A 25711-nucleotide genomic window follows, 5' to 3' on the forward strand; every position below is an offset into this window, starting at 1 on the left:
GAAGCTCTCGAAGCGGAATTTATAGAACAACATTGTAAGCTTTTATTTTCCCATTAAGCTTCTTAGTTCCTTAGTATCACAATGGAATGATGAGAAAACAAGAACAACAACAACAACAAAAAAAAAAACAGGAGTCTTTGCAAATCCCTGACAAAGAGCAGGGACTTCAAGGCAATCGGGCGGGCTCCACAGAGGCAGCGCCCACTTGCGGCTCTCTCCATGGCGGGCTGCGCCGGGAGGGTGGGGAGGTGGAATGGTGAGAAGGTGGCACTGTTGTAAGCTGTCCTTGGCGTTTCTGCTCGGCTGATATGCACATGATCTGCACGGCCCACCCCTGGGGGTTGCCGGGGCTCCCTGGACTGGGACCTCCAGCCAGCGCTAAGATGGGCCCTGAATCCAGGCAGCGTGGCTCAGGGCGTGAGATTCCGGGGGGTGGCCAGGCCTGTCTGGGAGACATCTGCGGCAGAAGGTGGAGGTGGTGCAGGGGGCAGCAGCCCGTGTCCCTCAGGCAGTAAGCAGGCCGCAGCTGCACACAGGGCTCCTAGAGCTTCACGGTGCCGGGGGGCAGGCTGTCGTTGCAGAGTCTGTAGTAGCGCAGGTCGTTGACCAGCCTGTGCACATTCTGGGTGAACGAGGGCAGGTCCTGGAAGGCAGGGGACAGCTGCAACTAGATGCAGGGGGCTGCGGCCCACGCCCCCAACACCCAGGCCCCACGGCGAAAACCTACCAGCTGCTCCCACACCCGGGGCCTCAGCAGGCTCTGGAGCTAGGCTGAAACGTATAGCCTCAAATCCTACCTGCAGAGCACTATGGGGGAAGAAAACTCGCAGACACGGCCTGGGCCCACCACACCAGGCGCTCCTGCAAGCAAGGCTCAGCTCAGCTATCAGCCCACTAAACCCTCCAAGTGACACTGCGCCACAGGCTCCGTCAGCAGGACACATGAGGAACCTTGCTTGTTACACAGATGGGAAGGGAGAGGGTCCAGGTGGAGTCAGTACGCCTGCTGCCAAGTCCAGGTTCTCTGGCTCTGGCATGGCTGCTGCAGGCAGGCAGCAAGCACTCAGCAACATCCAGACCCTTCCCACACAGGGCTCCAGCACTGCCGCCAGTCAAGGGTGACGGGTGCAGAGGTGCACATGGCACCCCCTAGTGACCCAGCAGGGAGCAGCAACCGTGGGAAGCACGAGGGCTGTGAAGTGAGGGCCTCACAGTTGGAACCATGTCCCACTGACACCTGCTGTGCAGGCTGAAATGAGCAGCACAGTAGGCAACACAAAGCTGACACCACCCTGGCCGGTGACAGGACAAGGCTAAAGGAGCCCTACGGCTCTCCTCACCCACCCACCCACCAGGACTTCTCCTGTTACCCCAGCTTCTCCAGAGCCTGGCTCAAAGCTGGCCTCCTCCTCTGCCTGGACTCTCCTCTTTCCTGGCCGGTCAGCCTCCTGCTCACAGCCCTCTGGGCACCCCTGGCTCACCCTGGGGTTCTGGAGCCAGAACACCCAGGTCAGGACCCTGTTCCCTGGCTCTGCAACTTCCAAATGCCGCCGCTGCCAGCTGCCCTGAGCCCGGGCCTGAGCCATCCATGAGGGGAGGGAACAGCACCTGCTCCTCAGAGACCAAGGAAGCCCCAGCCCGCAAGGGCCTGGAGTGAGCTTTGCTCTGGGCCCAGAGGGTGCTGTGCTGACTGTCTTCTACAAAAGACGGGGTGAAGGCAGAGACTGGCGCTGGGCCTCGGCACACACGGGGAGTACACAAGCACACAGCGTGACTCCACACCTCACCCCCAAGAAAACCAACCAAGGGATGCAGCACACAAACACCTCATCAGAATTTTCAGTGGAACACAGGAATTTGTTTCTCCATTTTTAATCGGCACCCTGGGTGCTTCTGATGAATAACTAAATTTAGAAACCACTGTGTTAGTCAAGAAGCTACTGAGTGCTGTACTCAGAAACTGGTCATTGGGATTTGGGCTGTAGGAAAAAGAAGCGGGGAATCCCACTTAGGTTCCTAAGTGAACCTCAAGCTTAGGATGGAACAGGAAAGATTCAAGGAAAGGAAGATTCCAAGACAAGGGCAAGCAGGACCTCAGTCTAGGAGACACTTTCCTGGTGCTTATCAGAGGCCAGAGTGGCAGCAGGCAGCGTCTGCCCAGCAGGGGCGCTGTGAGCCCTGGAGAGGAACTGCACAGGCTGCTCAGCAGAGCACCAAGAGCACCAGGGGGCCTGGCGTGCTGGCACCAGGGTGATGGCATGAAGAGGCAGAGCCTGGTCAGACACGGTGGTGCACACCTGTAATCTCAGCCACTTGAGAGGCTGAGACAAGAGGTCACAGGTTTGAGGTCAGCCTGGGCAACTTAGCGAGACTCTGTCTCAAAATAAAATAAAAAGAGCTCAGGATGCAGCTGAATACTTGCTTGGCATGAGGCCCTGGGCTCAAATCCCCAGTACTACCAGAGAGAGAGAGAGAGAGAGAGAGAGAGGGGGGGGGGGGGGGAGACAGACAAGAGAGACCAGCTCCCACCCAAGGTAATGCTCAGGCAGGGACAGCCCACCGGATGTCCCTGAGGTAGAGAGCACTGGTGCTGTAAGGGGCCCTCCATGGCCATGGAGCACGTCAGCCCACACTGAGCTGGAGCCAATCTGGAGAGAGTCCAGGCAACCTGAGTCAGTCTCTGACCCTGGGGGCCCACAGCTGCAGCCCCAAAGCACCGGTCTTCTTAATTGAGTTTTAGCAAGAGTGACAAGTGTGTCTTCTACCACACTCTACAGTGTTGGCCCTGCGGGGGCTCATCCCCCCCCCAGAACCCTCTAGTCAGGGTGTGCTCGGGTGGGGTGGGTACACACAGCAAGCTGAGACAAGTCCCTTCTCTGAGACAAAGCAGCAGGCCTCAATGGCTGAGACTAAGAACACTGCGACAGAAGCCAAGGCCAGAGAGTATGTCACCCAAGCACTGCTTAGGCTGCTACCAAGTTGCCAGCCGGCAGAGCCCTGCCCAGAGGACCTAATGTGCCTGAGGCAGTCTGCCCCTCGCTGGGCAGGTGCCACACCTGAGGCCCACACTTGCCCTCCTTTTGGCCTGGACCTTTCTTTCCTCACCCGATCCATCTTGAAATTCCGCCCCAGCACATTTTTCTGGTTGGCATCCACACCGTCACAGCTGGTCAGGAACTCTGGAAGGAAGGCTGCAAAGAAGCCATCGAAATCGACAGAGGCCATGTTGTAAATGGCAATGCCAATCTCCTCTTGCAGAAGGTCATGGGACTTGTGAACCAGGACCTGGAGCAGCACGTTCACGAACTGGAACAGCATGGTGGTCCGGAAGATCTTCTACAGGCAGAGGCAATGGTGAGTGGGGCCGCCCTCAGGCCCCTGGGCCTGCCCCAGGTCCCACCTATCCCCCATGATGCTCCCCAGTGAGGAAGCTCAAGGACACCTGGATGAAGGGCTCTTTTGGGAGAGAGGGGCACTCACCTTGTGGTACAGCTTCTGCTTGGTGTTGAGCGTCTCCAAGTAGAAGAGATTCTGTTTGAAAAGGTGGATGTCGGGCTGGAGAAAGGACTGTCCAAAAGCCTGGAAGTGAGACCATCAGGTAAGGCCTCCCAGAGCCACCCTCTGTGACAGCCACCCCATGCCAAAAAACCTGTTCCCAGGTGCGGCTCCCCACACCGATGCCAGGACGAGGCCCAGCTGGACTTCTCAGTTGGCTAGGTTTCCACGGTGCTCCCTGGAGTCTCCAGGCTAAAGTCTTCCCCACTGGCCTTGATGTCTACTTCAGCCTCATCTTTCACCTTTTATAAGAAATCTCTAGAATCCCTTCACAGGACCTGACTTTAAAGCAGGAAGCCCACAGCTCTGGCCAAACCCCTCAGCAATCTGTGTGTCTCCAGTAAGTGACCACCTCCCCCCTTCCTCGGCATTCCAGGCCTCCCAGGCCTCCCAGGCCCCGAATCCTGAGAGCTCCTCTTGATCAGCTGCATCTGCCTCAGGGTTAAGTGACCACCAGTTCTGAAACTGCCCTGGAAGCTCTGGATATAAAAATTACTAGTTCAGGAACAAAATGAAGCATGCCCCCCCAAAACACCAAGTGCCTTGATCTAATAGAAAGTGACCCTGGTAGGAAGGGAGGCTGGTGGCCCACAGAAAATCTCTCTGAGTGTCACCACTTCATCATTCCACCTGGGCTGCTGAGAGGGGGCTCCTGTAACCCCTGCTGCAGCCCTGGGACCTCCATAATGATAAGTTTCCACTGACTTATTATTTAACATCAGGGTTACTGAGGGTGACACAGAGGCACCTCCTGAGGCTGCCGTTACAGGAGTCAGTCACCGGCACAGTCAAGACACATAGGATTCCCACTGACCCAGAATGCTCCCTCATGCCCCGTGTAGCATCATCTCCCGCTGCCCCTGGGCCACGAGTGACACTCTGTGTCTCTGCTTCACCTTTCCCAGAATGTCCCATAATGGCTGGAACCACACAGTGCACAGCCTTTGGGGTCAGGCCTCTCCCACCTAGCACAATGTACCTGAAATCCACGCTTGTTGTTTGCACCAATAATATGTTCCTTTGTATTTCTGTGCAGTAACCTACTTTACAACTGTCCCCGTGGGTTCACCCCCTCACCGGCAGATGGACATTTGGATTGCTTCTGGGTTTTGACAATTGTGAAAAAAGCCACTTCAAATAAATATGTACAGGTTTCACTTATCTTTGGCAAAACCCTTAGAAATGGCATTGCTGGGTCACACGCTACCTATGTTTAACATGTAAGAAATTGCCAAAGTGTGAGACTGTTTTCCAGAATGGTTTTTACCAGCTCTGAGTGTGGGACCAGGCCTCAATCTTCCCAAGAAGTCTTACGAGCAAGGACAGAATTTAAGCTTGAGAGAGGCAAGAGGGGAGCAAAGTCCTGAGCACCCCAAACCCCAGCCTCAGCACAGCATGGTAGATGGAAGACCCAGCAGGCTGAGGTTTTCTGTGGGTTGGGAGGTGGGCGGGAGGGAGGGAGGGAAGGAGGAAACCCTCTGCCCAGCTTCCTGCGACAAAAAGCCTGTACTTAAAAAAACCTCCACTTAGATGAGGGCTTAGAACAAAAATGTTATCAAGCCTGCTGCTGTAACAGCTGCACTGACCTGAAGGTGAGGACTGATCCACGGGGGTGCATTTCCCCCAATGTGGTATGTGCCAGAACCATCTCTGAAAAACACAGACTGCTGGGCCCCTCCCAGAAAGACTCCCATTTTCTTCGTCCCCGCTTCTTGCACACTTGGGGCAATACTGCTCTACAGTAAAGCAAGCTGAGGTCACACGTCCAGGCTGGTCACGCATGTTGTCTCACTTACCTCAAAGCCAACCCATCACACAGGCAGTAAGAGCCCTACTCACAGGTGAAGAAACTAAGACCCGAAGACGCTAGTTAATAATACAGACAGGCATGTGGGGCTGAGCTTCAGACCCAACCTACAGGGGTTCAAAGTCAGTATGCCAATGTGGTCAGGCTGCGGAAGTGGGACTACGTGCCTGAGAGGCTACCCAAGGGCAGCAGTTCAGTGGGCCCAGGTGGCCCCCAGGACAATCATCTGCTCCAGGGTACGTGCTCACTGGCTCGTCCCCCTTACCTGCATGATGGCACTGAACTGGGGCTCATTCTCCATCTGCTCCTCAGCAATGCCCCTCTGCACGCTGGCCAGGACAGTGGACTTGAAGAAGTACCGCCAGTTGTGATGGAGCGTCCGGAAAAGGAGTTCGAACAGCTCAGCCTTCACATCAGGGGAAGGGCGCTGTGGGGACACACACACACAAGCTCAGCCCTTTCTTCATGCAGCTCAGGGAGCCACTCACAGCTGGTGCCAGGGCAACACAGAAGCCTAAGAGACACCAGGTGAAGCATGCAGTGTCAACAAGCCCCCTACACCATGTCACTTCCTGGGCAGAAAGCTTCAAGCCCCTGGAGGTGGCAGTTCACACCAGAATGCTTGAGCACTGGAGGGCACTTGATTCAGAATGCACAGGTCAGTGCCCACGGCCCTTTCTCTGGTAGAAGAACTCAGCTTTATACACTAGGAGAAAAGGCTACGGAGCAGAGGAACAATTAGGAATATGGATTTTCTGTTGAGAAAACAGCCAATTTGATGTGTCTTCTCTTCCTGATTGTGCTGTTCCCTTTCCCAGGATAAAAACACTATCCCAGCTAACCTGCTGGTCTTCCACAACCTATGAGGCTAAAGACAGTAAGATCCTTAAAAGCAGGGCTGCTCTCCATAGAAAGAGGGTTTAAAGAGCACTCAGGAACCACAGAAAGCAGCACTACAGAGGACCCCTTGGTGGAGGCCGCAGGCTGAGCTGATTGCTCTCTGGACTCGCCTCTTCTTTCGCTGGCAGCCTGGATTCTGAGAGGAGCAGGGGGCGGGCTCAGCAGGATTTTTTAACTAAAGAAAATCTCCAAAATTACTAGAGAACATGCAAGTCACATGACTCCAGATGTCTCTGCAAAATTCAAAACTATAAGGCCCAGCCTTAATTAAAATTAAAACCAACACCTCGGGTCACAAGCTTCCATGGTAGAAAACCATACAGGGCTCACATGTATCTTGTGATGCAAGGCACTCGCTTTGGTCTTAGTTCAGACAGTTAAAAAGGTTAGTTCTTAGTTACATAACTATTTCCAGAAAGCTCGAGTTACAGCTATACTGACCCTGGACCTTGTCATGCTGAGGGCTTGTTTTCCAAGGACCAAGTGCTTTCCTCTAACAGTGACAGGTTTGTTTGGTCCCAAGAGTTGCCTTGCATCCTTGAGACCAAGAATGCTTTTAAATGGAAAGGTAAATCTGTCGTGTTGCCTGTAGAAAACCACACAGCCCCCGACTTTACAAACTGACCCTCCTTACCGACCAATCTTGTGATGACTGGCCTGCTAGGCTTATCCTAGACTTTCTAACTAACTTGACCAATTTAATAAGATTCTGTCAGCTGAAGGCATTCTTTCTTGGAAAAAACAAAAACAATTTTACAAGAATATTAAAACAGGGTTGGGGTTGTGGCTCAGTGGTAGAGCGCTCGCCTAGCATGTGAGAGGCCCTGGGTTCGATCCTCAGCACCACATAAAAATAAACAAACAAACAAATAAATAATAGATATTGTGTCTAGCTAAAAAATAAATATTTTTTAAAAAGGGGGGGGGCTGGGGTTGTGGCTCAGCGGTAGAGCACTGGCCTCACATGTGCGGGGCCCTGGGTTCGATCCTCAGCACCACAAAAAAATAAACGAAATAGAGGTATTGTGTTCAATTACAACTAAAAATAAATAAATAAATATTTTTTTAAGAGCATTAAAACAACTAACAAATGCACTTTAGAATACAAGGTGTTTTTTGAAAATTCATTCCCTCGGCCCTGCGTACCTCTGCAATGATGGGGTACACCTGCTCCATGCACAGGGCGATGATGCTGGGGAGGAAGGGCTTGAACACCTGGCCTGGCTCCTGCACCACCACCTGTAGGATCTTCAGGAACTTCTCCACCACCCGGCAGCCAGTGCTGCCTTCGTGGAGGATGCTCTCCGCCAGCTGTTCTCTGCAGACAAGACACAGCCACATGATAACTAAAGAACTCTGTCCACAGAGCACATGAAAACCAATGCTTGTGGCCAATGAAGAAAGGGAACAGAGACCCATACTTTGTAGCCAGGTCCCGCTACTTCTCACTTGAATCTGAAAAGCCTGAAAGCCTGGGCAGCGGTGTGCGTGGTTACCTGGTAAACATGTTGAGGAAAGTCTGTATGATCTGTTCAGTGAAAGGCACACCCATCTGTACTCTAAGGCCTCGAAACAGAGTGAGGAAGAAGCTCAGCATCTCATCAGTCACATCTAAATAAAAGGACAGAACACGTGGTCAAAGCTCCACACACGGGGCAAACAGCCCTCGGCTTGACTTCTTTTGCAAACTGCACTGTCATCTCTCTCTAATGCTTCCTGCTGGAAAAAATTTCCCCAGTACCATCAGAGCCAATGATGGAAAGTGGAAAATGATTAAGGACCTGCTGAGAAAACAACTCTGGTCCAGGGAACCTCTGCCTGATGGTTCACAACAGGAAATGGAGGTCAACTGAAAGCCTCACTCAGGGCCTAGCATCCAGCCACGGTCAAAATTTTCTTTGCAGATGGATCATTTGGGGCCCACGCTGATGGAACTGTTCACAGCCGCAGCCACTGCTCTCTCTGACCAAGAATCTCTGCAGCTGGGTCAGGGGTTGAGTGGCTGAAGTGGATAATGAGGGTGTACCAGGCTGCATGGCCCTGTTCCATCAAATGAATTAACTGCAGAAAACACTGGTCACAGTTGGTGTGGTTCCTCCTCCAGACCTCGGCAACCGTCTGGCTCTTACTGCACATGCTCAGCTTGCAAGAGGCAATCAGTGAACACATGCTGAGAAGAACCCACACTTCTCTCACAAGACTGGCAAGTCCACTCTAAATGCTCTCAGGAGAGCCAGACAAGTACACCCAGAGAGCTGAAAAGCCTGTCAGTGACAGTGTGGCAAGGGAACAATCTCAGCCAAGCTCACCTTGCCACATACGCAGGCTGCATAAATGAAAGCTCTCTTGCTTCCTGTGTAAAGCCCCTTACCCGCTCACCCATCTGTCTTCCCCGCTGAGGGAACACAAGGACTAGGAAGGGGGCTGCAAGTGACTCGCTGCCATGTGACAAGGGCCAGGGGCCACACTCTCCCAAGAAACAGCACTGCCCTCTGCCTTCCACACCCCACTGTTCCACCAGAGCGTGCCAAGGCCTGCACTGCGCCATCCTGGCGTGCTCAGGAGATCTAAGCAGGCCTGGTTAGCACGAGGCCCACGGAAGGCCTCTGGGCCAGCTCCTACCTGACTGGTGGATAAAAGCTGGGAAGAGGGCCAGGGAGACCTGAACGGACTCCTGCAGCGACTGGTAGCAGATCTGCCGGGACTTGGTGGACTCCCCGGAGATGTTCTCCACAATATCTTCTAAGACACTCAGTGTCTGGTGGATAATCACTTTGGCTGCAAATCAAGAATAAGGTGCAGGCTGTAAGTTATCTGAGAATAAAGCACAGACGAGGGAACACAGAGGGAGGGAAAGACACCTGCCACGGGGTCAGGAAGATGGTCACACTCAAGTTTTGCTGAACAGTTTCCCTCGATTCCTTTACATCTTCTCCTCTCTCACCTTACCCCACCTTTTTACTGCCAAGACTCCAGGCATCTGCTTGTACAGGCTGTGCCTCTACCTACCAGCAACAAGTTCACAGAGAAGAAAAAATGACTCGTACTTCCAAGTTAGGTGACATGGACTTAATCAAAACTATAAGGCGCTGAGAAGACTGGTGAGAAAATAAGTGCCAGAAGGTAATTACCACACACCACAAAGGACACATGCAGATCAAACCTTCTCCTTCAACTACAGATGCTCCCCGGTCTGCCAACCCACACTCATACCCTGCCGTGCAGTGCAGTGATGCTGGATTCAGAAATAGAATGCCCAATCAATCCTTGGCCTAGTAGGCCTGTAGGCTGATAATATATAATTATTATTATATGTAATCAGCAATACACAACCCTACAGTACCCTGTTGTACGAGTTAACATCAATGTTTCACAAAGCACAAGGAAAAATGAAGGTGGTAGACAGCCAACAGGCAGGTGGTCAGAGAGCCCTGGAGAGAAAACCCAGAGGTCAGAAAACAGCTCTGAGCCTTGGGCAGGATCCTCCTCAGTACACGAGGGAGAGCCCACAGACCCCCTTTGCAGTGCTACGAGGACGGGACACTGGTTCTGAATAATTCTAACAAGGTACCTGGAACCTAAGAAGGTCCAGGACAGGAAGGTCCTCAGCATGCGTGGAGACCCCCAGGGCTCAGCACAGGCCTGGAAGACTCAACCTCCAGGCTGAACCAGAACCAGGCTGAGAGCCGTCCTGACCCGCAAAGCTCCCCAGTCCAAGCTGAAGCCACTTCCAGGGCAGGGTATGGCAGAAAGAAGACGTGACAGGGAATGCACAGAACTGGGTCTGACCCCGAACTGTGCGAGAAGCTGAGTCTTATTTTCCTGATTTGAAATCACGGGTAGCTCATATCACCTGACCTGCACGACTGAGGGTGGAAGAAGACGGGCTCACAACAGGCCCTGTCCACTAAGACCCGGGGTGGTGACTGGAAAGTAAAGGCAAGGCATGACCAGGCTGAAATGAGCCCCCACAACGACGGCAAGCACAGGACACCCACCCAGCCAGGGCCCCACACACAGGGCAGGTGTTTCCCTAAGAGGAACACGGCCCTGGGGAAGCAGTTTAGGGAGAAAAACCAACAATCAAGAGACGAAAATCTGACCTCTGACTTAAGAAAATTAAAACAAAGAGCAAAGTTTATTTGACAAAATTGTAAAAGTCAGAAATTGAAAGCATGGTAAGTACATAATAATAGAATGGTACTTCTATGGGGACAGGATACTATAAACCCTTCTAAACCAGATTCCCAAGGAGGCCACAGAGCCACATGGCAGAGTCCAGCCTTTGAGCCGCTCAGCCAGGTGGGACCCCTGACCCACCACATTCCCTGGGTTTCTAAGCAACTTACACCTGCCAGGCCTCGGGGGGAGGTACCTCTCCAAGGACAGACTGGCAGCCACCGGAAAACTGACAAAAGTGATGCAATAGGAAGTACACATCACAGTATCAAACTCTCTGGGAACAATCAGATAACCATTCTACAAGAGAACAAGTATGGACTCTTCAAAATGCCAATGTCACGGAAGTCAAAAAAGGGGGACGCTTTTCTATATTGAAGGAGATGAAGGAGACAAGACAACCAAATATAATGCACAATCCAGGACTTTTACAAAGCAACAAAGACATTTTGATACCAACTGTGGGAGTTTTCAATGTGGTCTCAATGCTACGTGACACTGTGACAATGGTTACCATCCTGGCTGTGCTGATGGAGTTTGGGTTATGGAAGACTGGGTTACATAAAGGTTCTAATTAGGTTCCATGTAAAGTTTCCAAATAAAGATCAGGCATTCAAGCACCTATGTGGCAAAACATTAGTAGCTGGTGAATCTGGGTGAAACACATATATTTGTTCATTTTCTTATTCTTTCAACTACTGTGTAGGTTTGAAATTTTTTCAAAATATAAAGTTGAAAGAAAACCTTTGGATCTTCATTTCATTGCTCTGGAATCAGGATGTAAGAGCCACCTCACAGGGTCACACAAGACTGAATGACACTCTGTGCACCGAGTTTCCCGCTCAGCGCTGGCACACTCAGAACCACGCACAGTGTTTCCAACCATGTTCCCTGGGGGAAAGAGATGCTCCTCTGTCCCTAGCACCCGCTCTGAGGGTGCGGCAAGACCGCACACAGCTGGCTCAGACTGATGTGATGTGAATGGAAGTGACACGTGTCGCTCTCAGGCAGGACCTCTGGGAATGCTCCACCCCTCACCATGTGCACTTCCCAGTGTGAGCACAGACTGAAGGGGAGGCTCATGAGCCTGGAGCTTGAGTGGCCTCCTGGGCTTTGTGCCAGGCCAGACGTGAGCAGAACTATTTTCCCCTCACAAGAAGCCACTAAGTCGCTGGGATTGTTTGTTACTACATAGCACAATCTAGCCTGTGCTATGACAGGAAGACCACATAAAAGAAAGAGAAAAGAAGATGGTTAAATCTCATAAAACATGATTCCTCCACAGTGCCATGTGCCCTTTGCCACGTGACCTCCAGGGCAAGCTATTTAACCTTCCTGGACCTTGGTTTCCTCATGGATGAAATCAGGATAATAGCACCTAACTCACGGCTAATATGAACATGAAATGAATGTTTAAAAAAATACTTAGACCCCAAATCAGAAATATCAGACTTAGAAGACTGATGCTGAAACTATCAGAGATTTGATGATGGACATAAAATCATGGAGGCGAGAGCTTCGTACACGGTATGCCCTCGATGATCAGCTGCTCTCACCCAACCATGTCACTACAAATATACTTAAAAGTAGAAAAAGGAAGATAAACACAGCATGGTTAAATGGCTTCTTTCTAAAATATCAGAACTGGTAAGATTTAAAGAGTTTCCTTCTTTATACTATCCTACTATTTTTGAGCAAACATATATTGACTTGTTTATAAAACACTATTTTTAAATAGAATGCCAAATATTAATACTAGTTGACATTTCATAAACCACTGTTGACATTTCATAAATGACACCCTTATTATTTTCTTCTTGTAAAAACAGACTACAATTTAGAATTATTTCTATAATATTTGTTATTTCAGGAAGATTTTTCAGGGAAACCTGTCACCTTTTATTTAAACTACAGCTCTCCTAATTCATTTTTTTTTTTTTTAAACAACCAAACTTCAAGTACCACTTGTGAAAAAACCTCTTCCAAAACCTCTGAAGTAGTTGTATTTGGGAAAGATTCAAACTAATCTCACAAGGCAGTTCTAAAGTTCATTTTCCCAGTAGAGGGGAATGGCTTTCTTTGCTTACGCAGTCTCTGAAATGGGTCAATAATCTTGGTGGTATTTATTGACGGCATCGTCAAGGGTCTTCTGTGGATGTCTTCCTAGGGTCTCCAATGTTTTTCACATTTTAATTAAGAGAAAGGGCAGCCTGCACTCAGGAAATATGTCCAGCTGCTGTGTTACCTGGGCTCTATGGATGAGCTGGACCCACCCCCACAGTTGACTCAGCAGTGACTGTGGACATGCTCATCTGCCACAAGGGAGAGCGATGCCTGCCTTGCTGTCTTCCTTGTGCTCTCCCAGTCCAGGGGTCACTTACTGTCATCCAGTGGCATCTTTCTCTGGGGGGCGACGGCACTGGGTTTCAGGTTGCGATAGTCCCGAGACAGTGCAGAGATGAGACTGGCGTGGTTGACGGAGCGCACGGGCCACTGCTGCTCGCTCTCAGGAAGGTTGGGCCATGGGAGCAGTAAGATATTGGAGAGTGCTCGGCACACCAGCACCTGGGCCTGCAAGAGATCCAAAGGCACCGTGAGGTCAGAGACCAGAGTAGACGGCCATGCCTGACCGAGCTTTTAGAAGCCTGCCTTAGAGCTTAGTTACCAGGCTCCTTTTTTCATAACTTAAGTGCAGTCTGCAGTCCACCTCCAAGGTAACCCAGGCAGGGAAAAGAAAGGCAGAAATAACCCCCCATGTCAGTCCAGCAGCCCCCAGGGCTGCCCTCAAGAATCCTTACTGGTGCTCACACTTCCTCTCCAACCCAGCACCTGGGCATTACAGAGGGAAAAGTCCCACTGAGGACACAGCATCTAGCCAGGACCTTGGCAGCTCCTTCTGACAGTCTTGGAGAAGCCACTTAGAACAGGACTGCGAGGGGACTCGTCAGCAGGAGCGCACGTGCACACACTCTAAAGAACCTGCCCCACCCCCTACCCCACCCCATTCCACTTCTTTTTCTAGAGAATACACTTGCCTGGAACTTCTCAACCCACAAACAACGCAAACCAGAATGGTTTGAACCAAAAAGTACACAAAGAGGATTCTCATGACGTTGGCCAAATCATGAGACTTCAGAGCAGCAAGACCTCTCTGCATGTCGGGAAGACATTTCCACACCTGCACTGGCACTCAGTTGGCCTCAGAAAGGGAAGGAGATGAACCCCTGAAGTGTGCCAGTGTTGGCATGGCCTGTAAGCCGAGAGCGCACACAAAGCCTGCCTCTTCTTCTTCCACTTCCCTGGATCTGAGCCACATGTCGTGGGGATCCCAGGGTGTCCTGGGTCTCACCTTATCAACAAGTCGCTGGGCAGACGCATCCGTGATCCTGTTGAACACCTTCTGCACTGCAGGAATGCTGATCAGAAAGACAGGCCGCACAGTGGTGGCTAGTGAGACCAGTAAGTGGCACGCAGAAAGCAGCAGCTTGTCTTGGACCTGGAAAAGGAGAGAACATGTGAGCGCGCCACATGCCCTAGGGGACTGGTATTTGAGGCAGCCACAATCTGAACTCAGTTCTTGGCTGCCAAATCATACCAACAAGGCTCTACCTCCAGAATTCTTCCCAAGATAACTATCAGCAACAAGGTTCCTTCTTCTTTGCCACATCCATAGCTCCTGCCCTCGAGCCAATATTATTTCTTCTAGACTCTTCTTCACTGTAACTGGTATCTCTAAACTCAGTCAATTCTTAAATTCTTAGCTCAAGAATCTACAGTGGATCCCTGAGAGCTGTCACATCACACGGCACACTCCCTGGTACAGCATCTAAGTCTTCCTGCTTCAAACAATGTGGGATTCCTCAGCTCACTCCTCTGGCTCCCACCAAGCCAAGACTTCCCTCAGCCCTTCCTGTCTGTGCTTCATCAATCAACTCATCTCACCCGCTGCTTTGACCTCCACATGCCTATCAAAAATTGGGTGTAGGTGTCACTGTCACTTTCAAATTAGCAAAAGAGAAAACCTGGGAGTGGGGGGGTTAGGGATTGAACCTGGGGCCTTATGCATGTTATGAACATGTCCTGCCACTGAGCTATACGCCCAGCCCCAAGAAAACTTTTTATAGATAGGACCTAATGCTGGTAAGACTGTGATGGCCACAGCACACCAGAGTCAAGGCACGCAGGAATTATTTAGGAAAGAAATATCACTATAATTTCCTAGAACCACAAAATATTCCAACTTTTAACACTATGATCTCTACTTATCTAAGGAAATGATCTAAAAGGATAAAGCTACATTCATGAATGCATGCATCTCAGAATTATCTAATTTTTTTTTCTTTTAAATGGAGGCAGCCATAAAGTCCAGCAACAGTCAGGTCAATTATGAAATACACTCCTAAGGGGATATTACAGCTCTTTTACAAATTATAATTATAAACACAACACAAATTTATAGAAAAAATACATTATTTTATTAAAACAATACATTGTTAAAAGTGGTACAAAATGCTATGCATGATTAAAATTACATTAAAAAATTAAGAAATGTAAGCATCTGTATAGTCTAGTAACAAACTGGAAGTCTTCTTGGAGGACAAACTTCCTCCAGACTTAACCTCTAACTCAGTAATCCCACTTATGGGAAACCATACCCACTAATGTATACAGAAAAATGGGCAGTTAAGGACAGTCCTTTCATCAACAGAAAATCATAATAAATCTCACAAAAGAAAGCACTGGCCAATGTGAAAAACTGTAGTTGTTCTATGCCTATTTTTTTAAAAAAGCAGGGGCCATCTCCAGTTACCTACCAACTTTTACTTATGTATGTAAAATAGAAAAAAGTCTAGAATAATATATAACCTGCAGCTGACCGTGCTGCCCCTGGGAAGAAAGTGTTTTAAGGAAGGGATTAAAGAAGGCAAAATTTCTTACTCTGTGAACATGAACAATACGTTACTTTTTCACAATGAGAATGCATCATGTGGGACTAAAAGAATTAAAATTTACCTGCATTACCTGGGTGCACGTGGACTACTACTATGAAGGACACGAGCTAGCCATTACATCAGAGTAGTAAGAATTATCTGTTGAACTTTGTTTAATATTTTGATTTTATAGTAAACAAATCATAAACAGAAGGACAGAGAATTAGATAAAAGGTGTGGTCTTCACTATTTCAAACCTTGGTGTTGATCAGGGGTGTGATGGCATCCATGGTGGTAGAGACGAGTGTCACAAACTGCTGCGTGTTCTGCCGATGGGCTTCGCTGCAGTACTGTGCTAACCAGTGGGAGTAGGCCTGGAGAGCAGCCAGGGACTGAGCATGCCTGCGAAAAGGAAAGAAGACGAGGTCCAGAGGGTCAGGTGAACATTCATAAAACTTGTTCCCACAGGAGATAAGAATTCAACCCGATAGCTGGGCATAATGGTGCCCACCTGAAATCCCAGCTACCTAGGAGGTCAAGGCAGGAGGATCACAGGTTCACAGTCAGCCTCAGAAACTTTAGACCCTGTCCCAAATAAAAAGGACTGGGGATGTAGCTCCATGATGAAGTGCCCCTGGGCTCAAAAACATCAGTACCCAAAAAAACAAAAACTACCCACTGTGCTGGCTGTCCCCGGACATGGCAACAGCATGGAAACCATTTACCTGCTCACAGAGGACCTATTAGTGATAATGAACATCCATAGATTCAGGTAAATACTAGGTATTGCAGTTTTACAAATAAAGCTTTGACCTAAGATCCCAAAGCTTAAGTTTCCATCACACCACACATCTGGCTAGAGATTAACTGAGGCAGCAAAGACTCTGGTTTTGCAAAGGATGAACTGCATCTGACATATGATAAAATATACATCACAAAAGCTCATAATTCTTCCAAGATAACACCAGACCATGCAATACACCTAAGTGTAACCTCTCCTCTTCCTGTTAAGAACTATAGAGTACTCTGTGTAAGGTGATACTTTTGAGATGACCTAATTTTAAAAGATCAATCAACATGGAATAATTTACTATCACCCTTATTTCTTCTGGATGATCCAATGGCCTGGTCTCACGTCAGCCCCACATGTCCTTCTCACACGTTCTCAACACTTGCCCCGTGTTTCCCCACTCACTGATGAACAGGATTCTCCAGGATTGCCCCGCCCCAGACTTGGATCGTTTCTCCAAGGAGCTCTGGCTCTTATGCTGGAGACACTACTTTAAAAACGGAGATGGGGGTAGGCATGAGAGGTGCACTGCTGGGGGATGTCACAGTTTCTGGAACCTCTCAGTAGACACAGGACAAAGGTAGACATATGATTGGGGGAGCTATTCTAGATTATCTGGGGCAAATTTAATGTGTAGTTCACGATTAGTTAGATCTTCAATCCAAAAAATTATATATACATAAAGGACAAATGGGGAAATGTGAATCTGGACTATCAAATTATATTACTGTATCCATTAAATGTATTAAGTGCTGACAATGGTATTATGGTTATGTAGAAGAATGACCTTATTCCTAGGAAACACACGCTAAAGGATTTGTGGGTAAAGTGACATGTTATCTACAATTTACTTTCAAATGGCTCAGAAAAAAAAAAATGAGGGCATCTATTCTGCTTTTACCATATTCTATAGGTTTGAACTTTATCAAAATAGGAAGAAAAGGTTCTAAGTACCCTAAGGTTTAAAAAAAAAAAAAAATACACACACACACACACACATATATATGCATGCCAATCAAGAGTTTGAAATTCAGAGAGACCAGGCAGTTATTTTGTATTTTATATTCAGAATCCATTGATCATTTTACCTGAGTTCTAAGCATCAAAACTAAATAGGAAGGACATCAAAGTCAGCTTTTGAAACCCAAGAATCTCAGTCAGTCTACCACATTTGGAGCGTCTTACGGCTGAAAAAGGCGAGGTGGTGGGGGTGCTCTCAAACTTCCTGAAACTGTAAGCTGGGGAGTTCATGAGCAAATTGGTGTCTCACCCAGAGGATGCATCACGGCTTCCTCTAATTCTCAAAGTGGAAAGTAATAACTAAGGGAAAAAGTTTAAGACCACAGTATATAGATTCTTCTTAAAGTTCACTTGTTTAATGTGCAGCTCAAGAATGCTCTACAACAGGAATAGCAGCCTTCTCTCTCTCTCTGTAAATACAGTGCACGTGTCTTAGGCTTTGCAGGCCACAGACTGTCCCAACTACTCAACTCTGCTGAGTGTGAAACAGCCACAGGTGATATGCAAATGACAAGGCAAGGGCCTGTTCCAATAAAACTCCTGTTAAATTAAAAAAAAAAAAAAAAATTCCAGGAGGCCATTGTTTTGGGCTAAGCTGCTGCACTAGTCCAACATCCCAGGCTAGAAACCATAATGCAGTCACTCAAGCTCAAGTTCCACACCACCAGGCTGAAACTAAGCTATTTACCCTGCCAGTCCCAGAATTCAGGATTAGACAGAACAGCCAAATTCCCCAAACAAATCAGTTTCAAATGGCATGAAAATGAAGTCCCTCTGACTTAATCTTTACACAAAAAGGCAATCTGAAGTGAACCAGTTATATTTCTATTGTTCTGTGTTCTTGCCCCAGCTTTCCAGGGAAGGTAACTTTGAAATGACCAATCCCCTTTTTGTTTTTTGTTTCTGTTTTCTTTAATCCTTTCTATATCTACTAAACCAATGTTCTCTCTTTGTTCTCCCTTAAACAAAGATGTTCTTGTTGTTCTAATGGATAAACCCAAAGCACTTTTCCTAGAAAGGTACAGGAGAATACTTGGGGAACACATTCCCTCAGGGATTCTGATTTGGTAGGATGGTGTAGGCATTTGTTTGATATTTGCATATTGAACTTCAGATTATTTTGAAACAAGACATCCAGGAACGGTCACACGAGGAGGAGGGTCTCTTGCTTAACTCACTGGAACGATTATTCTATTTTATGGAATTAAGTATGGCCTGATTCTAGAATCCAAAAAAGGCAATTAAGATATTTAACTTGTCATTCTGTCCTCGGAAACTATTTACAGAAACATGCCGGGGGGGGGGGGGGCCGGGGGCAGCTGTGGTACTCTACTCTAGTGTGAGCCACTTGATCAGGACAGACTCTGGGACAGGACCCACCTCAGCCCCGCCCTCTATCCCGACCATGTCACTCTCTTAATGGCTTCCCATGTGTACAGTCCTCAAAGTGTGGTCCTAAGAATTTGAGGGTACAGAGAAATAAAGATGAACTGAATCTAAAGACAGAAGTGCCCTTAAACCTCTGGAATGCAAAACAAGCAGGTCCTGAGTGAGCCAGCCAGTGTCCTCAGCCCTCCTTGTCTGCAGAAAGTAGCACCAGGAAGCAAGGACAACAGCTAAAGCCAGGGAAATCAGCAGAACCTGACCTCAGTCCAGCCCTAGCCACTGTGGCATTATAAGTGTTAACACCCCAGACCCAGGGGTGGCCTCCACACTCTGAAGAGCCTGTGCTCTCTTCCTTCAAGGTATAAACCTTGATTTCCTAAATAAATCTGTGTGGCTTGGTATCTATGTGTGCTCAGATTCTTTTCCTTCATGTGGGTCAAGGAATCTGTCATTCTGAGTTGAGGTTCCCTTCTCCAGGACTTCCTTGGGGCCTCCTCCTCTTAAGACAGTCCCTGGATGTCTTGTTTCAAAACAATCTGAAGTTCTTGTTTAATATGCAAATATCAAATAAATGCCTACACCATCCTACCCAAATCAGAATCTCTGAAGAACTGTGTTCCCCTAGTATTCTCCTGTACCTTTCTAGGATATTATGATACATGTGTTTTGGTTAAAAGAGCATCTTTGTTTAAAAATATTTGGCCTTTCAGCCGGGCACAGTGGTGCACAAGTGTAATTCAAACAGCTCAGGAGGCTGAGGCAGGAGGAGCAAGTTCAAAGCCAGCCTCAGCAATAGTGAGGCACTAAGCAACTCAGTGAGACCCTGTCTCTAAATAAAATACAAAATAGAGCTGGGGATGGGGCTCAGTGGTTGAGTGCCCCTGAATTCAATCCCTGGCACCAAAACAAACATCAACAACAACAACAACAACAAAATATTTGGCCTTTTGTCTTGGGTTCCTCCAGTCCCTTCCAAGTAGTGAAATACAATCTCCTGTTATTGGTAACAAGCCCTCTCAACACCCCTGAGCAAATGTTAAAATAAGGGGATTTCTGGAAAATCCCTAGATGGGCACAGGATGGAACCTAGCTGTCAGGGGAACCTTCTGCTCAGAGGGTTGAAGCTCTGAGTCTCACCCCTAAGCTTTGAGGAGGGTAGAAGGGAGTGGAGGTCACTCTGATGATTCATCACACACTTACACCTCCTAATGAGGTTCCCATAAAAACCCAAAAGCACTGGGTAGAGGCTCTGCCAGCTTCTAGAGAACCAATCGCCTGAGGGCTGGAGGCTCCTGCAGGGCAGCTGTGCTCCGCCCCATCGGCCCCACCCCCCTCTCATCCGGGGTTCCTGGGTCTATTTTGTAATACCCTGTACAAACAAGTAAACCAGCAGCCTAAGGGTTTTCCTGAGTTCTGACCAACTCTAGGCAAATTCTACAAACCAGAAGAGGTTGGGGCAACCTCAACCTGTTGCCAATTGGGCAGAAGCACAGGGAAATAACCTGGAGCTTGTCTCCAGCATTGGAAAGAAGGACACGGAGGGGACAGAACTGGGAACTGAGTATGACCTGTAGGATCTGACACTATTTCCAGGTGGTGTCAGACTAAATTAAATTATGAGGACAGCCAGCTGGTCTCTGCTGCTTGTGAATGGGGAGATACATCCACCCCACCCCTCATCTGGCCTCAGAAGCATCTTGGGAATTAAAACTGCTGTTTTTTCCACACATCTCCGTTTCGGTGAATGGGCTCTGGGCAGGCTGATATTCACTGCATTTAAGGAGCTCCCGTGTCAGTCCTGTGGACCCTCCCAGCCTCTCCTGCCACACAGTACTCACAGCCCCTTCACCACAGCTCTCAGCTGCCTGATGGGGAGTCCCCCTGCCCCGGCCACTCCTGCCCACCCCTCCTGTCCCCAAAACCCAACAATCCTTCCTCCAAAGTTCAAAGTCACTCCCCCCTTCTTGTAGCAGCTCCCACTCTTCCTATTTTCTATAAAATGATCTGGGGGTAAATGGTGCTTCCTGAGAAGGCAAAATCCCAAACTCCACACTTACACATCAATGAGGTCGGGCTTCAGCACCGATGGCACAGCAGTTTCAATGTTGTACAGTTTTATCTGAGATCCGTACAGAGTGACCTTGACCAACCTGTTGGCAAAGAGGCAGGTTAAGAAAGAACATTCAGCTTAGGAACTAAAGTGACAAAATTAACAAGTTTCAACAAGGAGAAGCCCCAGGACATACTTTTCTTCCCCATACCAAAAAAAAAGAAAAAGAAAAAGAAAGGAAGGAGAGAGGGAAGGAGGCAGGGAGGGAGGGAATACATTATCATCATTTTTTTTCCCAAAGAAAATAATCTGTGATGTACATAAAGATTTATATAACAAGGATACTAAAAGCATTATCTACATTACTTAAAAGCAAAATAAATATCCAACACAAAGTATGTAATATAATATTCAATAAAAACCATGCTAGAGGTATATTTAATGACAAATGTTCAAGGTAGTCAAAACGTGAAAAGGCTCTTATGTACACACACAGAGAAAATGTCCTAACTTTTCAAATGTGTATCTGTTAAGGAAAAAAACCCATCAAAATGTGCTCTCGGTATCACTTGCTCTTAGGGGTAGGACGGAATAGGTAGAGTATGGATGATTTTTCCCCCTCTATTTTTCTGTATTTCTATAATGAATAAACAATGCTTTTATAAATGAGAATAAAAAAAAATTTAAAAAGCAGACTTGTTCTACTGAAAATTTATCTAAATAGGTTGACAAAGACCTTTTTATAAAATTTGTAATGTTAAAATCAACTTAACTTTGACTTAAAACTTTGTCTGACTATAGTGCTGAGGATGGAACCCGGGGCCACTGCACACACTAGACAAGTGCTCTCCTGCTGAACCACACTCCCCGTTTTGGTTTTATATTTTAAAATGGTGGCTTTAATGGCAATATAATTATATCTCAACAAACACATATGCCTTTTTTCCTGTGAGCATCTGAAAACTCTGTCCACATCAGTACACAGAGATGTTCATCATTCTTTCCTTTCGTTCCTACTTCAGTGTATTTATACGACATTAAACTATTTTCAATATTTTTTGCTATAAGTAATGCCAAGGTGAATATCTGTGCATGTCTGAGTCACTGCAAACTCCCATTCTTGTAAAATTACTTTTAAAAGAAAATGTATCAGATGGAATTACATGTAACAAAGAAAATGCAGCAAAATGTACACTGCAGAATCAGGAGGGCGGGTAGCGATATAGGTATTCCCCTATATTCTCTCAACTTTTCTGAAGGGTTGAAAATGTTTATAATAAAACATTGGAGGACAGAGAGAGAGGGGAGCAAATGTTTTTAGGGTAAACAGAGGTCAAATGAGCCCAGGATTGCTCAAGAGCTCACTGTATACAAATGAGCATTAAGTACAGTAACCAACAGCCGGCTCCATTGGGAAAGTGCCTCTCTCCCCAAAGAGGAATCCCACAGCTGCCAAGGCCCTAGGCTACTCTGCATGGAAACCTGGGCACAGGGCCATCAACTGGGAAAGTGCTACAACACCAGCTGCCTAGTCCCACCCCCAGGCAGATTCTGCAGATGTGAAGAGGATCTGGAAATCAGCACCTCTACAAAGCGGCCAGGACTGATACATGAAGGCCCACACCCTGGAAAACATTCCTGTCTGATGGGAGAAAATGCAGGACTTTCTTCAAACAGAAAACCACAAACTGCTCAGGGCTGGAGAGCATTCAAAAAGGGTACTTCCAGTGAGTCTAGAAAGTGAGGGTGAAGAGCCACGTTCTTCATTTGAAGCCCAAGAAAGTGTTGGTAATAACTAAGAATCAAAACTTACCTCTCAGTAAGCACCTACAATGTGATAAGGCACTATGTGCACCTACTATTTCTCCTGTTCCACACTAAAAATGGACTTCTAAACATGTCCCTCTTAACACATCTATATTTCACAGTTTTCACATTAGGTTTGTTCTATGTGACTTATAAGTGAAAACACTGCTAATCACACTAAGTAGTGAGATTATGTGGCACAGGAGAGCCTTCCCTCACACTTTATTCTATATAAAGACAAAACAGTAAGCATCTCTAAGCAGTGCAGAAAGATGTATAAACAAGAACTTACAAAATAGCAGCTTGGGATCTCTGCCAATCATCTCACTACATAGTTGACTGACAGACATTTTGATATTGCTTACAGAGTAATTCAAACAACCTGTCTCATCCCTGCTAAACATCAGTGGGAATGGGCCTCGTACAGGATGAAGAAGACAGACAACTGTGGAAGAGGAAAGGCTGTCATATGGAAAGCCTGACATCTGAACTCAGGAAACTCATTAAAATTCCCTCTTATAAACCACGTGGACTAAGATATTTGCCAACTCTTGAGCCACAATTTACTCACCAGTAAAATGGCCTGATCTCTCAAAGTGTAGAATGAAAAAAAAAAAAAAAACCCCATTTTGAAAATGTCCTTCTATTGGATGCTGCTTTTATTATTATATTATCAAGATTTATTATTTATTTAGTACTAGGGATGGACTAAACTCAGGGGTATTTTACTACTTGGCTACATCCCCAGTCCTTCTTTTTGAGACAGGATCAAGTTGCTGCAGGTCTCAATAAATTGCTGAGGCTGGCCTCAAACTTATGATCCTCCTGCATCAGCCTCCTCAGTTGCTGGGATTACAGGCAAGAGCTATCACGACCAGCCTTTTATGAATTAATATCAATCTGCCTTTTAAGGGATTTAAAATTCTTAGTTATCTCTGCTTTTAAGCTAAGATTTAACAGTTAAAAATCTGGTACACACGTAATTAAGCTCTTTGAGCTTGGTTTCCCTGTGTCTTACAGCAATAAGGATACTGCACCAAGGAAAGCAGCAGGTGCCTGGGCGTCAGGCTGGAGCCACATCCACCAGGTGGATCTAATCAATTCACTAGCTAGTCTGGAATGATCCAGTCCCCTCTTACGTACAGCTAGAATAAAATCAGCTGGGAAATTTCTTCAAGGGACCTCAGGGGAAGCAGTAATAAAAGATGCCTGTTGGTGAAAGGCTGAGACCAGCTCTCAGGCCAGGCCTCGGAGCCACCCAGCTTTAACTCCATAGGACCCTAATGGGACAAGACCAACCAGGAAGAGCCCCATAGCTCTCATATCTGGCTATTAGGATAGTGACGCTGTCCCCTTAATGTGGCTTGCTCCTATGAGAAAAGTCATGGGGACTGACCTGCTCTGGTTCCTTCTGAGTTCAACCCTGTCTCCACATCTACACCTCAGACAGCAGTGGAAACATGGGCCAGGCTGCGGACTGCTGGATTAGACGCGAGACACTGTGCTAAGTGCCTTACCACAACAGGCCTGTAAGAAACGACCCCCACTCCACTTTACAGATGAGCAACCTGAAGTTCAGAGAGGCGAATGTGGCAGAGCTGGCACCAGAGGGGAAGTGTGCGGCAGGTGAAGCAGCTCTGCAGGAGGAGCGGCCCCTGGGGGCAGGCGGCCTACCTCTCCACCACCGTGAGGGCGTCATTGAACCTTGCAGCAAACACATCCCCGATGAAGTACTCGGCCAGGCGGCCCACGGCCTGCAGCAGGGAGCTCAGGTCTCTCAGGGAGCAGTGCAGCCGCCGACAGTCATTCTCCGCTGTGATGTTCAACCTGTGTCCTGCAACAACGCGCCACAGTTTGTCACAGGAAGAACACGCTTCAGTTAACACAGAACACCTCGTCCAGAGCAGCTGCGTGGGGCAGACCCAAGACCCCAGGACCCAGTGGGGAACAGCCCAGCTCCACCAAAGCCATCACCACACGCACTTCGAAACAGACTGCCTGGGGTGATGTCACAGACAAGAGCCTGACCTGGTTCCTCAGGATCCTCCCAAGATGTGGATGCCATTAGTTTCACACAATGAGGACGGGGGGGGGGGGGGGGGCAGTAATTTGCCCAACATGGGTTCTATCTCTAAGGCAGAGCTGGTGTTCTTAGCTAGGTGTGTGGCTCCAAACCTGCTGCCCTACCCAGGGCCCCTCTCAGAATAAAACCCCCATGGCAGATAGCAATCCCCCACTAGAAGAACAGGGTGCATCCCACATTACACCCAGAAGGTTTTTAGGTGGCACAGACTAGAATAAAGAGCCAGGACTCGCATTCAGAGGACACAATTCCCTGCCATTTTCAGGCTCCAACCTCACGAGCCCTTCCAAGTCTCAGTCTTCTCATCCTTAAAATGGAAAAGGGGCTAAATTCCATTCACTATTTTAAGGCTAAGTCAGAATGCATAAAGAAAACCTATAAACCACAGGGCACTGTTCAATGTCATGACTATCATGAATGAAGAACTAGGGATTTTCTAAGACCTGAAGTTTCTTACTTTTCGACAGATGTCCAACCTAGGAAGGGTGCTAAAATGAAGGACAAAAATATCCTTTATTCAGTCAGTCCCTTCTCCTCACTATGTCCACAAAGCAGAGAACAGTAAGGATGCAGGCTAAGGAGAGACGGAGGCAGTATCAGTGAGCTCCCAGCCCCGCCCTTGAGCGCCCACAGCTCTCTTTCAGATCTGCTCCCTCCTCAGCCATCCCAGGGTTTTACCTGTCACCAACCCTCTTCCCCAGGAACTCTACGACCACCTACCAGCCATGAAGACCCCTGTGGTGAAGGGCCACGCCCCCACAACCAGCATAGCACCTTGTACTAGTGAGTGACCATAAGTGTATGAGTATTTTGGTGGCCATCTAGAGCACGACAGGGGTCTCCAGGAGTTTGCCTTCCTCTTACTGTCCCTCAATTATTCACTTCTGTTATTTAAAGATGAACATGGACAGGAAGCACCTACTCAGAGGAAGCCAGCGAGAGAGAGATACAGACACACACACACACACACACACACACACACACACACACACACACAGAAACCGGTGATTGCAGCGGCAGCAATGCCCCGGACTCTACACGAACTTCCAAGTGATGAGGCCAGCAGTGGTGCCTGTGACAGCCACCAAAGGAAGACAAGCCTGAGAAGGGGACACTTTAGCTAGGGTGTTGTCACAGCAGGCCACAGCCCAAGGAACAGAGTGAAAGAAGGAAAAACTCAAGGAAGGGCAATACAAGGAGAAGC

The 25711-nt window shown here is 47.8% G+C and overlaps 1 protein-coding gene and 1 non-coding gene across 8 annotated transcripts in view; one reads left to right on the forward strand and one right to left on the reverse strand.

Annotated features, from left to right (window-relative positions):
- Positions 1–18: 18 nt before the first annotated feature.
- Xpo6 (exportin 6) overlaps positions 19–25711 on the reverse strand; it is a 103636-nt gene continuing 77943 nt past the window's right edge. For all 7 annotated transcript variants that reach the window (XM_058582642.1, XM_046454385.2, XM_058582641.1 and 4 more), the window contains 12 exons: positions 24099–24258; positions 20626–20718; positions 15630–15774; positions 13791–13937; positions 12823–13012; positions 8885–9040; positions 7759–7873; positions 7409–7580; positions 5628–5789; positions 3481–3579; positions 3106–3336; positions 19–643 (listed from right to left, as the gene is read on the reverse strand). In XM_058582642.1, the coding sequence (XP_058438625.1) occupies positions 542–643; positions 3106–3336; positions 3481–3579; positions 5628–5789; positions 7409–7580; positions 7759–7873; positions 8885–9040; positions 12823–13012; positions 13791–13937; positions 15630–15774; positions 20626–20718; positions 24099–24258 (1772 nt within the window). In that variant the 3' untranslated portion in view covers positions 19–541. The remainder of the gene's footprint in view (positions 644–3105; positions 3337–3480; positions 3580–5627; positions 5790–7408; positions 7581–7758; positions 7874–8884; positions 9041–12822; positions 13013–13790; positions 13938–15629; positions 15775–20625; positions 20719–24098; positions 24259–25711) is intronic.
- On the forward strand, positions 7039–7111 carry Trnaa-agc (transfer RNA alanine (anticodon AGC)). Its single transcript has one exon. It is a non-coding gene; the product is annotated as a tRNA-Ala (tRNA).

Source organism: Marmota monax, unplaced genomic scaffold, assembly GCF_021218885.2.
Source record: "Marmota monax isolate L192 unplaced genomic scaffold, Marmota_monax_Labrador192_F-V1.1 WCK01_AAM20220418_F8-fsc00086, whole genome shotgun sequence".
Taxonomy (NCBI): domain Eukaryota; kingdom Metazoa; phylum Chordata; class Mammalia; order Rodentia; family Sciuridae; genus Marmota; species Marmota monax.